Raw genomic sequence first — 13118 nt, forward strand, 5'->3', positions numbered from 1 at the left:
GATGGTTGTGAGCCACCATGTGGTTGCTGGGATTTGAACTCTGGACCTTCGGAAGAGCAGTCGGGTGCTCTTACCCACTGAGCCATCTCACCAGCCCCCTGGCGATTCTTTATCACATATTTTCCATTTTGTTTATATTTTTGAAGTTTGGGTTTTTTGTTTGTTTGTTTGTTTGTTTGTTTGTTTTGTTTTAGGACAGGGTCTCTGTTATGTAGTTCTGGCTTCCCTGTACACTAGGTTGGCCTTGAACACCCTGAGATCACTCCCAAGTGCTGGAAATAAAGGTATGTGCCACCACCCAGCAGCTTATCAAATTCTTCACTGCGATTCTCCCCAACCCCTCAAATTTACTGACCAAAAAGCTTAGATTTTTCAGCTTTCTATGTGCACTTGTCCATTCAACCGATGGTTGTCACATATTCCGGAGTCCAGCATTCTAGACTCAACAGTAATGTGTAGGTTTAATATGCGTCTTAAGGGAGCTGAGGGTTCAGTTCTGCGTGGGGTGTGCCTCTCTAGCCTGCAGGGAGTCCTGGGCTCAGTCACCTGCAATCACTTGGCAGTGCGCATCTGTAGTCCCCGCACTAGCTCAGCAGTCTCTAGAGTGTGTTCCAGACCATGAGACCATGTCTAAAAAGTATCTCAAGTAATAAGACTAATCCAGAGCTCTTTCCACCTCCCTGCCCTGCCCTGTCCTGCCAACTTGCTCCTTAGTGCAGGGACTGCAAGTTTTAATGTTCTGAGCCAAAACTCTGACCCCACCATTAACCTTCCCACGTTTCCTGCTAGTGAATTAGAAGGGGTTGTTGATCCTTCCTCCAAAATACTGTAAATGTGACCGTTTCTCAGAAGTCCCACGGCCACACGCTGCCCCTCCTCCCACTCCGGCTCCCTAATTAGTTTCCTACAGTCCCCTGACTTAGTCTCTGGGTTGGCAGTAAAGTCTGTAAGACCTCTGAGGGCCAGCTACCCACAAGATCTCCATTCTTTTTTCTGACTTGTCATCACTGGGTAGGAAGATCTAGGCTAATCGTCGGCCCCTCCTAGGGGACAATCTGTAAATTCAAAAGATGCCAAGTAATAGCAGGCCCCCAAATACATTTGGCTACTCCGGCTTTATCCCCAAACCAGGCTAGAAATCGCTGAGCCTTCTGAAATGGGCCTAGATTCTCCCCTGGGAATGAGTACGGTTCTCTATTAGCAAGCCTGGAAAATGACAACCCCTAATTGCCTACTTTGTACTGAGGCCTGGCAGGCCTGGTAATTAACTACAAGACCCTGACGATCCAGGAAGCTTCTTGCACTGCTCTAGGAATGAAGACTCCCCACGACCACACCACTCCTATCCCAAAAGGCATGTGGACACACGCTCCTCCTCACCAGCTGCATCAGACCCCTTCGGGATGCCTCGTTCTCAGCTCTGGAAACTTTGCACTAAGGATATACTGAGCTACCTGTCTGCCCGCTCTCTGGCTCGGCTGACCCTCCCTAACTAGCTCCAACAATGCTGGAACCTGCGCGGAGGCCGTGTATGCTGGACACCGAGGAGGCAGAGGTCGCAGTCTCCTCCTGCTTGCTCTTTGGCGTCTACCCACCAGAGCCTCGGGCTAGGCGGGACTTTGAATCTTCTCCCGGCAGCGGCAGCAGCAGCTGCGAGCCCCAAAGGCAGCCACCAGGGGTCGCTATGTGGGTCCTCGACCGCGCTGATCAGACTGGCGGGCTGGGGTGAGTCGTTCTGCAGCTGCGCATTCGCGGAGACTGCCAGCCTCTCGTGATGCTGTGCTCGCGCAGATGCAAAGTGAACCATCATTACCAAGAGCTGAGTCTGCTTTGGAATGGGGCCCTTCCCTATACCAGAGGGAATCGGACACGCACCACCCTTTTCCACAGGCTTTCTGCTGCCGCAGACTCAGTAGAGATCATTCACTCTTGTCTGCTAGGTGAAAGCAATTAATCGTAAGGTTTGCGGGAGACTGAAAAAGTCCGCCGAGGAGCGTTTCGGGTCACGGGGGTCTCCGAGCTTTGGCAATGATGACCCAACCGCACGCTGCCTGCATTGTACACAGATGACCACGCGATGGCGCCAGCGAGTCACTTCGCCCCAAAGTCCTATTTTCTCTTCTTTTACTATGTATCTAGGTAGGGGGTCTTGATTGGAGTTTGTTTTCTCTGCCAGTTAAAGAATAAACGGCAGGGGGGAAATGTTGTGGAGCAGGTAGCAAAGGGTAAATCTCAGACACAGCAGACAGAATCAACCCGTGAAGAAAGATTATTAGGCTGAGAAAACACAGGCACACAGAGTACAGCACACAGAAAGATTGAGCGTGATCTCAGGAAGTTGGCCTTTTCTGGAGGAGTGGGGGGCTTGAGGATCTTTTAGGGGAATCTTCTCCTAGTCTAGGAGTTGTCAGTTTGAATAAAGACAGAGAAACTGATAGGCCCACATTTCTGGATAAACATGTACTAGCCTGGCCCTGTACTTGGACTGCGCTGCCTGCCCATGCTGGCAAGAGAAAAAGTCCACCCAGTCTTTGCCTCAGGTCAGGAGCATTAAAAAAAAAAAAAAAAAAAAAAGGCAAGTGGCTTGCCATACTGTCTGTTACCTCCCACACATGTCTATCAAATATCTAAATCCTAGCTCTTTGTTTTCTTCCTTTCTATTTTGTAACCTGATTGGGAGGTGTCACATTGTCCAAAAGGCTGAACACACCTGCATGCAACAGACAACTAGGTGGAGTGATGGACAGATGAGGTGTCTGCTAACCCAATTGTCATTTGCCTGCATGCTTTTTCTTCTAATGATAACCAGAGAAATTCTAAGTCCTGACCTTAAAGATGCAAGTCTTTATGGAGGACAGATGGACAGATAGATAGGAGCCACAGACAGACTTTAAAAATAAAATAAGATTAAAATTGAAAAAAAAACAAAACAAAACGGGAACTTCTAGCTTGTTTTTCCTCCTTCTGACCAGAGGCCAAGGCCCGACAGCTTGAAACAAAAGGCCAGCAGGCTTACTCTCTCCCACTAGCTGTTTCCACACACTCCCTGTGCTGCTCAAGTAAGCAAAAGGCCTGACCTTGACTATTTATCCAAAGTTTATTAGCATCTAGCCCAGGGTGGCCCCAGTCTCACGGAGTAGCCTAAGATAACCTGAACTTCTGATTCTCCGACCTGCACCTCCAGAATCTGGTTTTATTTCTTTGTCTAAACTGAGCAACTCTAAACAGGGGAGGGGACTCCCACCAAGTTCTAGCCCACCAAAGACTGTGTGAACCTTTGCTGCCCTGCTGGTATGTGTGCGCGCGTGTGTGTGTGTGCATGTGGTATGTGTGTGTGTTTATGTGTGTATGTGTGCATGTGGTGTGTGTGTGTGTATGCATGTGGTGTGTGTGTATGCATGTGGTACATATGGGGTGTGTGTGTGTGTGTGTGTGTATGCATGTGAGGTGTGTGTGTGGTGTGTGTGTATGCATGTGGTGGGTGTGGGTGCATGTGTGTGTGTGTGTGTGTGTGTGTGAGTTCCCTTGCCTTGAATAAAAGTTTTAATAAAACCCATCTAGTAAAAGTGGTTTTCACTCATTACTTCTGCTGCTGTGTCTGGGATCCTCCTTGCTGCTAACTGTTGTACTGGAGATCTCTTGTGCCTTTTAATTCTTTAATTGACAGAAAAACAACTTGATCCAAACTCCTCAACAATAACTAGTTCACAGAAATACAATCAGAAACAAAGATGTCCCCTTGCACATTAGAGGAAAAGTAAGTTTGCTTTATAAGTTATGTATAGCCCCTGATATGGCAAGCTATTAGATTTGATCATTCAGAAATATCGAGCTTGCTTTCTGGTACAAAATAGCATCAGATGTGAATGTTTTTGGTTGGTTGGGTGGGTGGGTTTTTTGTTGTTTTTTGGTTTTGGACCTTCATGGCAGCTTACAACTGTCTGTAACCTCAGCCCTAGTGGATCTGACACTCTCACACAGACACAGACAGACAGACATGCAGGCAAAATGCCAATGTACATAAAAATAATAAATTATTTTAAAATAATAAAATAAATGGCTCATTGGGTAAAAGCACTTGCCACACAAGCATGAAGGCTTGAGTTCGAATCCCCAGAACCCATAGAGAGGCAGACATAGAGGTGAGCGTCTATATTTCCCACTTCCTACACTAAGGCATTAGTGGAGAGAGAGAGTCTCCAGAATACCTCACGTGTGCGGGGGCAAACAGCAGAGACCCTGTGAGGACCTGCAGCAAAGGGTGTGCGCACGCCCACACTCACACCCACGCACACATCCACCTTACAGACTCACTGAAGAAAGGAACTGTCAGTCCAGGGAGAAGGGTCAATGGGTAAAGTGCTCGCTATACTGAGTTCATGCTTCCACCTAAGAGACTGGCATGGCAAGGCTTGTCTGTAACCCATGTCTGTAGCCCAGTGGTGCAAGGACAGGGGTTATCCTGGAGGAGGCGCTGCTGGCCAGCTCTAGGTCGAGTGGGAGCTGCGGTCGAGAAAGATCAGGTGGAGAGTGATTGGAAATGACACTGGAAAGCAACCTCTGGTCTTTGACACACAAATGGTGAACACACCTGTGCACACACACACACATATGTACATGCTTACACTAAATGTATAAACAGTCCCTATAAGTTTTATTTGAGCAAAGGGATCTTGTAAGACTCCAAAGGCTTTATAAATAGTCATTGTGCTATTTAATTGTCTCATACTTTCTGAAAATGGGCTATAAGTGTTTGAGATGCAAAGCCACTTATCGGAATGAACACCGGTGTATCACAGCAAGGACGCAAGACAGGAGCGCAAGGGGATCAAACTTCAGACTGTACTTTGGAAAAGATCTTTTGTTAACTGAAGTTCCTAGGAAAAAAGCCACTCCCATGATAGCTGTCTACAAAACTAGCTGGCTGTGGAGAGCTAGAACATTAGATGGGAGCCAAAATCGTCTTGGGCTCTTGGCCTGTTAGCCATTCATTGCCTGTGATCTAACTGTGGTGGTTTGAATATGCCTGGTGCAGGGAGTGGCATTATTTGGAAGTGTGGCCTTGTTGAAGTGGGTGCGCCATCCAACTCCCTCATCCCAGCTGCTTGGAAGTCAGTCTTATAGCGTCCTTCAGATGAAGTAGAACGCTCCACTCCTCCTGGACCATGCCTGCCCTGATGCTGCCATGCTTCTGCCTTGATGATAATGGATCAAACCTCTGAACTCATAAGCCAGCCCCGATTAAATGTTGTTCTTATAAGAGTTGCCTCGGTCATGGTGTCTGTTCACAGCTGTAAAACCTTAGACATAACATCTCTGTGACAAATACATAAATCCTTTGGAAAGGGTGCAGTGGCTATTCCTGGTTGTCAAGTTGACTACATCTTCAAGGGCTACAATCCAGAATTGGAGGGCACACCTGTGATCCAGATCTTGAGGCTGAAAGACACAAGTTTCTGACCTGGATCTTGACATGGAGATCTTGAGGTATAGTGGCCATGAAAATCTTAGACCCAGGCAAAGTAGTACATGCCTTTAATTCCAGGAGACTGAAGCAAGCAGATCTCTGAGTTCAAGGTCAGCCAAGGACAAAGCAAGTCCCAGATCCAAAAGCGGTGGTGCACACCTTTAATCTGGGCCACACCTTCTGCTGGAAGCCCACATAGGGAAATTGGAAGAAGGCAGACTCACTCTTCTTCACCTGCTTCACTTACTTGCCAGCACCTGTTGGAACCGACTTCTACAGAAGACCAGCTGAAACAGCTAGCCTGGTGGGACTGAGCAACTGCTAGATTCTCAGACTTCCCATTCACAGCTGCCCATCGTTGGGTTACTTGGACTACTGTAAGTCATTACAAGAAATTCCCTCAATATAGAGACAATCCATACGTTCTGTAACCTTCGAGAACCCTAACTTATACAAAAGGCACAGAGTCCTAGTTCCCACAGCATGCCTGTCATCACCCAGCATGAGACCTATAGCAGAGAGCTCTTCACTGTGATCTGCCTGCCCCTTCACCCAACTGGCACCGCATCGAATCATGGAATTTGGAGTATCCTAAGATTGTATTCCCAGACTCTGCTCACCCAGACCGGTTCCACGATAAACTACCTCTCATCCCATTTGAGACAAGGGCTGTGGTTTTGTAAGGCTATTTTTAAAAAAAGATTTATGCTTATCTATGTGTCAGTGTGTCGAATGTGTGCTCATCAGAGCTACAGGTGGTTATTGTTAAGAGCTGCTGAAAGACTCTGAGAGGAGCCCCTCGCTCAGGCCTCAGGGCAATAGCGGACACCCAAGAACTCACGATAGACCAAGCTTGATGCAAACCACATGAGGCTTTATTCAGGGAAAGCCAAAGCTCTGGGGACGACTCGTATCCCATGCAGGGGTAGACGAGTCGACCTCGAGGGGAAAGAGGACCCAGTTTTTATAGGCCCTCAGGGGGAAAGGAGAAGGGGGAGAGTAGGGGATTTCCAGATCTAAACAATTTCTATTCTAAAATGATTGATTCCTCAAGAAATGGGTATGGGAGGGAAAGAGTCTAATGAAGGTGCAGCACTCCAGATTGGTCCTATGGTTGCTGGGGAGATTTCCCAACTCTTTCCCAGCAACCAATATCACAAACACCTGGCAGTGAGGTGCAGCAGTGGGCACACACCTGGTCAGAACATTGGCAGACACACAGGTTCGAGGAGCGGCCAGAGCATTGTGCACCTCTATTTTTCTAAATCAGTGAAGCTAGTTCTACTAACAATGAAATCTATTTTGCCAATTTCAGGGCTTCTGTGACCTTTTACATTCTGTCAGGATCTTTCACTGCCAGCGTGGGTGCTGGGAATTCAGGTCCTCTGGAAGAGCAGTGCAAATGGAAACAGCCCGCATAGGCTCATATGTTTGAATGTTTGGTTTCCAGTTGATGGATTGTTTAGGAAGGATTAGGAGATGTGGTCTTGTTGGAGGAGGTCGCTGGGGACCAGGCTTTGAGGTTTCAAAAGCCCAGGCCTGGCCCATGTTTGTCTCTCTCCCTTCCCCCTCCCTGCCTCCATTTGTCAATAAGATGTAAACTCTCAGCTACTGCAGTTATAATTTATTTTTTAATTGTTCTTGTTCATATGTCTGTGTCTGCACACCCTGCACATGTGGGTGCTTGCAAGAGATCAGAAGACGACATCTGGACTTACAAGCAGTTACAAAAAGTGAACTCAGGTCTCCTGGAAGAGCAGGAAGTGTTCTTAACCCCTGATCATCTCTCCAGCTCCCACACTGTTTTTAACAGTTTCTGCATGCATTGTACAACAGAGTGTATCTCCTCCCGTGACTGTGGTCCATTATCCCGGTCCCTCTCATGCCTATTGGTCCCTGGTTATAAAGGTCCCAATATACCTTGATATCTGCTAATGTTCATATCCAGGGAGGCTCAGGCTATGCCACACCCACTCTGCGGACTGAGACCTCTAGCACGGCATACCCTAGAGTTCCAGGGATGTGAAGCACCAAGACCTTCAGCAGGCCCTTAGGAGTGACAGTAAGTGGAGACATGATCTACTCCTTGTTTCTAGAATTCGGTCTTCCTGTGTGGTCTAAGGGCATTTGTGGCACACATGTGAGCCATGCCTTCCAATAGGGACGCTTTGGGCCAGTGTTCCCGCCCCACTCTCCAGCTTACAGGTGGTACTGGCTGGAGAAAGCTCTCACCACCCAATGAGGGCACCTGAGGGTGCTGTCTGCTTGTCAGATAGTGATAGAGCTAAAAGCCTTTGTTCCATAGCTCTGCTAAGACACCACATGCAGGCTGCCTGAAAAGGCCCCTAGAGTGTGGGAGTTTGGGGTTGGGGGTATCTGGACCTGAGGGAAGTTAGATGGATGGATCACTGCTGACACTTCACTCTTTAGCTGCTGCCACTATGTCCTTTGAGGGGTGTGGGCAGCAAATCTGGGGAGGGTGCATAAAGAGAGACGGTAGGAAGGAGAACACAAATTCAGATGCTCCCAGGATGAACACCGGGTCTTACTTAGCCAGCTTTAGCCCAGGCTATGGAGCTGTCTGTATCAGCGTCTGCTCCCCTGACACACAGGCCGTCCCTGGGGAGGCCTTTCCCTGAACCCATCCACCCTGTGAAGGGATGGCACAGCTGTCCCTTCTGGGCAGGAATCTCACCCCTGCTCTGGTTCCGCACGTCTCAGACTGGAGTCTTCCAGAGCTGGGTCCTGTCCCGGGCGGCCTTGGGGGGCGGGGGGGGGGGATCCTACGGGATTCACTTCCTGTTTCCCTGCTCCATAAGGTCAAACATTCGACAACCCACGCTGTGACCTGACTCCACGTGTTGCAAGATCGCTTTGGTCTCCTTTCAGATGTCTGATTACCCAGCTTGTCTCAGCCAGAGCCAGTTTGTATATTTGCTTTATTTAAGAGTTGCATGCCATGGTCCCACAGTTTCAGGGTCAACTTTGGGAAGCTTGTGCCCCGGTACTGTCACTGGGAGAAAGGGGCTCAGGCTGCTCAGGTCCACAGTCACCCACTGAGCTTCGAGGTCCGTCGGGCGCATCTTTTGGTGTGGTCTGACTCGCAGTGGCTGTTACTTCTTCATACACGCCATCGCTTCTAACTTGCTGAAAGGAATTAACTTTCTTCCCCTGCTCAGAAACCAAAGGGACTTCTAAGTTGTACTTCTCTCTCTGCAGCCTGTGTATTTTCACATAGAGAACCGTGTTCAACGAAAACATTATTCCCACTGACAGATAAAACAGGATGTGAAACCAGACAGGAGCTGATGACTGGAGACCTGAAACAGAGAAGAAATCCTTTAGACATCGGAGAGACCCAGCCAAGTTACGTTTGGAAGAAAAAGAGCCTGACAAAGCTGTCTGTTCCAGAGAGTAAATTCAAGGGACAGGAAAGAAACTTCCAGCAGTTCCATATGAGCCCTCTAGGTGGCGCAAGCTCCTTGGGAATGTCACTCGTGAACTTTAGAGACCATGGTTAGTTCTGTGTCCTTAATGCTTGAAGCAGGTTTGAGGACTTTTCCCTGCCAGAGTCTTGGTTCTGGGCTTATGAACCCTCCACTCCAGTCAGATATAGGCAGCAGACTATGTTGTGTGAGGACACTGTAAAGCCATAATGTAAGTTCATCAAATCAAAAGGCGCGCCCTTGTCCTGGCTTCTTTCATGTCACTTGACACGAGCCAGAATCATCTTAAAAGAGAGAACCTCAACTGAGAAAATGCTTCCATAAAACCCAGCTAGTTTCTTTCCTTTTAAAGATTTGTTTATTTTATTATTGTACTTATTTTATATATATGACAAGTACACTGTAGCTGTCTTCAGACAAACCAGAAGAGGGCATCAGGTCCCATTACAGATGGTTGTGAACCATCATGTGTTTGCTGGGAATTGAAATTAGAACCTCTGGAAGAGCAGTCAACGCTCTTAACCACTGAGCCATCTGTCCAGCTCCCAGCTAGTTTCTTAATTAGTGATTGATAGGGAAAGGCCCAGCTCATTGTGGGTAAGGTGGGCTGGCCGTCCTGGGTTCTATAAGAAAGCAGGCTGAACAAGTCACGATGAGCAAGTCAGTAAGCAGCATCCCTCCATGACCTCTGTCAGCTCCTGCCTGCAAGTTCCTGCCCTATTTGAGCTCCTGTCCTGACTTCCTTCTATGATGAACTGTGCTGTATAAGTGTAAGCCAAATAAAACCTTTCCTCCCCAACTTGCTTGTGGTCCTGGTGTTTCATCACAGCAATAGAGACCCTAAGACAATCCTAGTGTCTTCTGTAGTGAGTGGGGGTAGCAAATGAGATTAAAGAGAGGGATGCGGGACAAAATGAAGGAAACCATCAGGAGGGAAAATAAGATAAAGGAAAGGAATAAAGAAAGTAAAATGTGAGAGACAGGGAGGAAGGAGAAGAGAGAAGAGGAAATTCAGGGAAGGCTGGAGGGTGACTGCAGTTCTGAAAGAGGCGTGGGGTGTTCCTCTTCCAGGCTGGACTACAAACCCCTGAGTGAGCCTGGGGGTTGGAGGAACACTTCCCTTGTACTCACCAAGCACTTGGAGCTCCAACTCAGGGCTGCGCTTAAGGACACTGCTGTCCTCCGTGGCTACCTCACACCAGTAGAATCCAGCATCTTCTCTTTCCACCCTTGGTATATGGTACTCTGATGATGTGTTCCTGTACTCCAGGATCTTGCTGCCCACATAGAAGGAGAAGTAAAGCTGTAACCCGGGTCTCTGCAGGAGCAAATTCGTCTCACAGTTCAGGGTGACCAGACTCCCCTCCGGGAAGGGAGATGACATGGATGCTCTCAGCACTGGCGTGGTAAACAGCTCTAAAGAGAAAGTTGACAAGGGACAGGGTATTCATTCTGTGTCACTGTTCTTTTCATGAGACTCCCTCCCCTTTATCCTCAAGAAAATGGGTCTTCCCCATTGCCAGCAGAGAGTCATAATTTCTAAAAGCCGTGACTGTGGCCTCCAGCAGAGGGGCTTCTCATTGCAAAAGGGAGCTTCACTGCATGGCTCTATTTATTATGAAGCCATAGAGCCTCAGGTTAGTAGCCACCCCGAGTCAGCACTAAGATGCACTTGCCAGATAGGAAGGTCATTCATTACTTGTGCTATTCAAAAAAGAATCTGGGACAAGAATTTCCTCCCCACAGAAATAAACTATTTTTAGGACAGGAACACCTTGCCAGTGAACAAGAGGATGAGAGAGATAAGCTATGGAAAGAGAACAAAGACCTTGAATAACTTGAGTAGAGAAAACTGCTTTACAGATGCTTAAAGAGAAGTGGGCCCAGAGACGACACATGTCCCTGACATATAAACACAAAATATAACTGGTTCCTAATGCCTTTCTGGTTTTTATTTCTATGGAAATTTCATGAGATTTAACTGGATTAAAAAAAAAACTAACAAATAACAACAACAAACTCTTGACTAATTTGAGTCCCTGGTTTTAGGGCTAAAATAAGTTGATGAAGGGACAGTCACTATCCCATGACACTGTTGGGCCATTGTAGATCTGCAAAGAGCAATGGGTTGCGACACTAGACCCAGCCAATGGTCATTGAGTGGTCTTTGGGGAGGCTGCTTGCCTCGTAGGACTCAGCTTCCTCCTTTGTAAGTTTAAGTGAGGACCATGGATGCTTTTGTAGTGGCTCTTCCGGTCCTTACAGCTGTAACTCTTGCTATCTAGACTGGATACCTTTCACCGTGATGGACACTCCTGCAGACGTGTAGCGGTGTCGTCCCGTGCCTGAGCAGTGGTAGATGCCGCTGTGACTCAGGTTGGTTTTCAGAATGGCGACCTCCGAATCTGAAGAAAACTGAAAGGATTTTCCATTTCGATAGAAAACCACATTGTACACCAGCTTATTCTTCCATCCGTGACACCTCAAGGCCAGGGGCTCTCCTTCTGTGAGGACTCTGCGGGAGGCCTGGAGTAGCAGCCAATCTGAAAAGTGAGGGCCCACAGTGTTTGCAACAGAGGAAGTATGAGGCCGACAAATCTTGGCCCTGGAGATTTCTATATCTTTTACTTGAAACATCCCAACCCCAATCTCCACTATGGCCCACACCTGTCTCGCTCAGTGAAAGAAAATCGACTTTTGCCAGCAGCTGTGCACACTAGCGCCCTCTATTGTCCCTTCTCAGCAGCTGTGCACACTAGCGCCCTTAATCGTCCCTTCTCAATAGCTGTTCACACTAGGCCCCTCTTACATCATCCCTTCTCAGGGCTCAGAAGTTGGTTGGTACAAAGTTTACTTTGCATGATAGAAAGAATTCTTAGATGACCCCCAGAGAATCATACCTAGGCCCTTGACTGTGACGAAGGCCTATGATTGGTTTCTATAACCAAGAAACTATGACAAAGGCCAGGTGCACATTTGCTCTATCTGGCTCTTCCTCAGCAGGCTGGATGGAGACGTTCCTGGTGACCTTGAGGCAGTAAGCTGCCACGATGTGACACATAACCTGTGAGGGTTCCATGGCAAGGGCTTCTGGTCATGTGGTCCCCCAGTGGACAGACAATTAGAAAACGAGGACACTAGACCTGTAATCCTGAGGAATTGAATTCTGCCAATGACTTTGTAAATTTGAAGAAAGACCCAAAAGGAACACAGTAAACACTCTACAGCAAATCGATGGAAACTGAAACATAATAATGTGTGTGGTTGTGGCAATCTGTTATGCTGAGGTAGATAGTGGTGTGCTGTAACTGCTAAGCCCCTGTTAGTAAAGATGAGGTGTTCCGGGAAGGGGGGCCTTTCACTCCACAGAACTCATCTAAGAAAAGTGGTGGGCAGTGTGCAGCCATTTCTGTGGTCTCAGCCACTGCTACATTCCTTCTAAATGCAATTCCTTCTTGTATCTATTCCTGTCCCCAACCAAGAAACTCCACCCTGCACTGTCTAGACACACTCATGTCTTTGCTTCATGTCTGAAACACAGTAGAAGGTTTTTTTTATATCTCCATATGAAATTACCAAAACACAAGTAAAAAATATACACTGAAATTAGCTGGACTCAAAGTCTCAATATCTCAATGAACGTTTATACAGCAAGAACAGCCATTCTGAATGGCAGCTGTGGGGATTCACATCTGGGTTGCAACTATGCACTATGTGATGTATTTTTTATGCTACTATTCATCAACGAAAGTGAAAAAATCATGAAAGACCTAGAACTAGAAAAACCATAGGCTTTCTGTCCTCTGTCATGCAACATGTCCTTTACCTGCAGTCTGTCCTTCCTGGACCCTAATATGTACCCTCTCTTGTTTTCTCTTCTATATGTTATACTGCACCCAAATGTACATTTGTTTACATATTTTTTGGCTAGATTCTACATCTAAGGGGAAATGTGGGGCTTTTTAACCTTAAATGAGAGTATTGCATACAAAAACACATGAGATACAGCTTTTAGCTATATGTACTACATAACATGCTAATTTCCCTTTTTAAAAAAGATTTATAGCCGGGCGTGGTGGCGCACGCCTTTAATCCCAGCACTCCGGAGGCAGAGGCAGGCGGATTTCTGAGTTCGAGGCCAGCCTGGTCTACAAAGAGAGTGCCAGGACAGCCAGGGCTACACAGAGAAACCCTGTCTCGAAAAA

At 47.3% G+C, this 13118-nt stretch overlaps 2 protein-coding genes across 2 annotated transcripts in view; one reads left to right on the forward strand and one right to left on the reverse strand.

Moving 5' to 3' along the window:
- LOC110291049 (histone H2B type 2-F) overlaps positions 1 to 2574 on the forward strand; it is a 7855-nt gene extending 5281 nt beyond the window's left edge. Inside the window, exon 2 of the mRNA XM_021157994.2 lies at positions 1313 to 2574. Within this exon, the coding sequence (XP_021013653.1) occupies positions 1313 to 1449 (137 nt within the window). The 3' untranslated portion in view covers positions 1450 to 2574. The remainder of the gene's footprint in view (positions 1 to 1312) is intronic.
- Positions 2575 to 7080: 4506 nt separating this feature from the next.
- The window catches only part of Fcgr1a (Fc fragment of IgG receptor Ia), an 11341-nt gene continuing 5303 nt past the window's right edge, over positions 7081 to 13118 (reverse strand). Inside the window, exons 4-6 of the mRNA XM_021158147.1 lie at positions 11208 to 11456; positions 10045 to 10329; positions 7081 to 8787 (exon numbers count right to left, since the gene is read on the reverse strand). Of these exons, the coding sequence (XP_021013806.1) occupies positions 8447 to 8787; positions 10045 to 10329; positions 11208 to 11456 (875 nt within the window). The 3' untranslated portion in view covers positions 7081 to 8446. The remainder of the gene's footprint in view (positions 8788 to 10044; positions 10330 to 11207; positions 11457 to 13118) is intronic.

The sequence above is a fragment of the Mus caroli genome, chromosome 3 (assembly GCF_900094665.2).
Source record: "Mus caroli chromosome 3, CAROLI_EIJ_v1.1, whole genome shotgun sequence".
Lineage (NCBI taxonomy): Eukaryota > Metazoa > Chordata > Mammalia > Rodentia > Muridae > Mus > Mus caroli.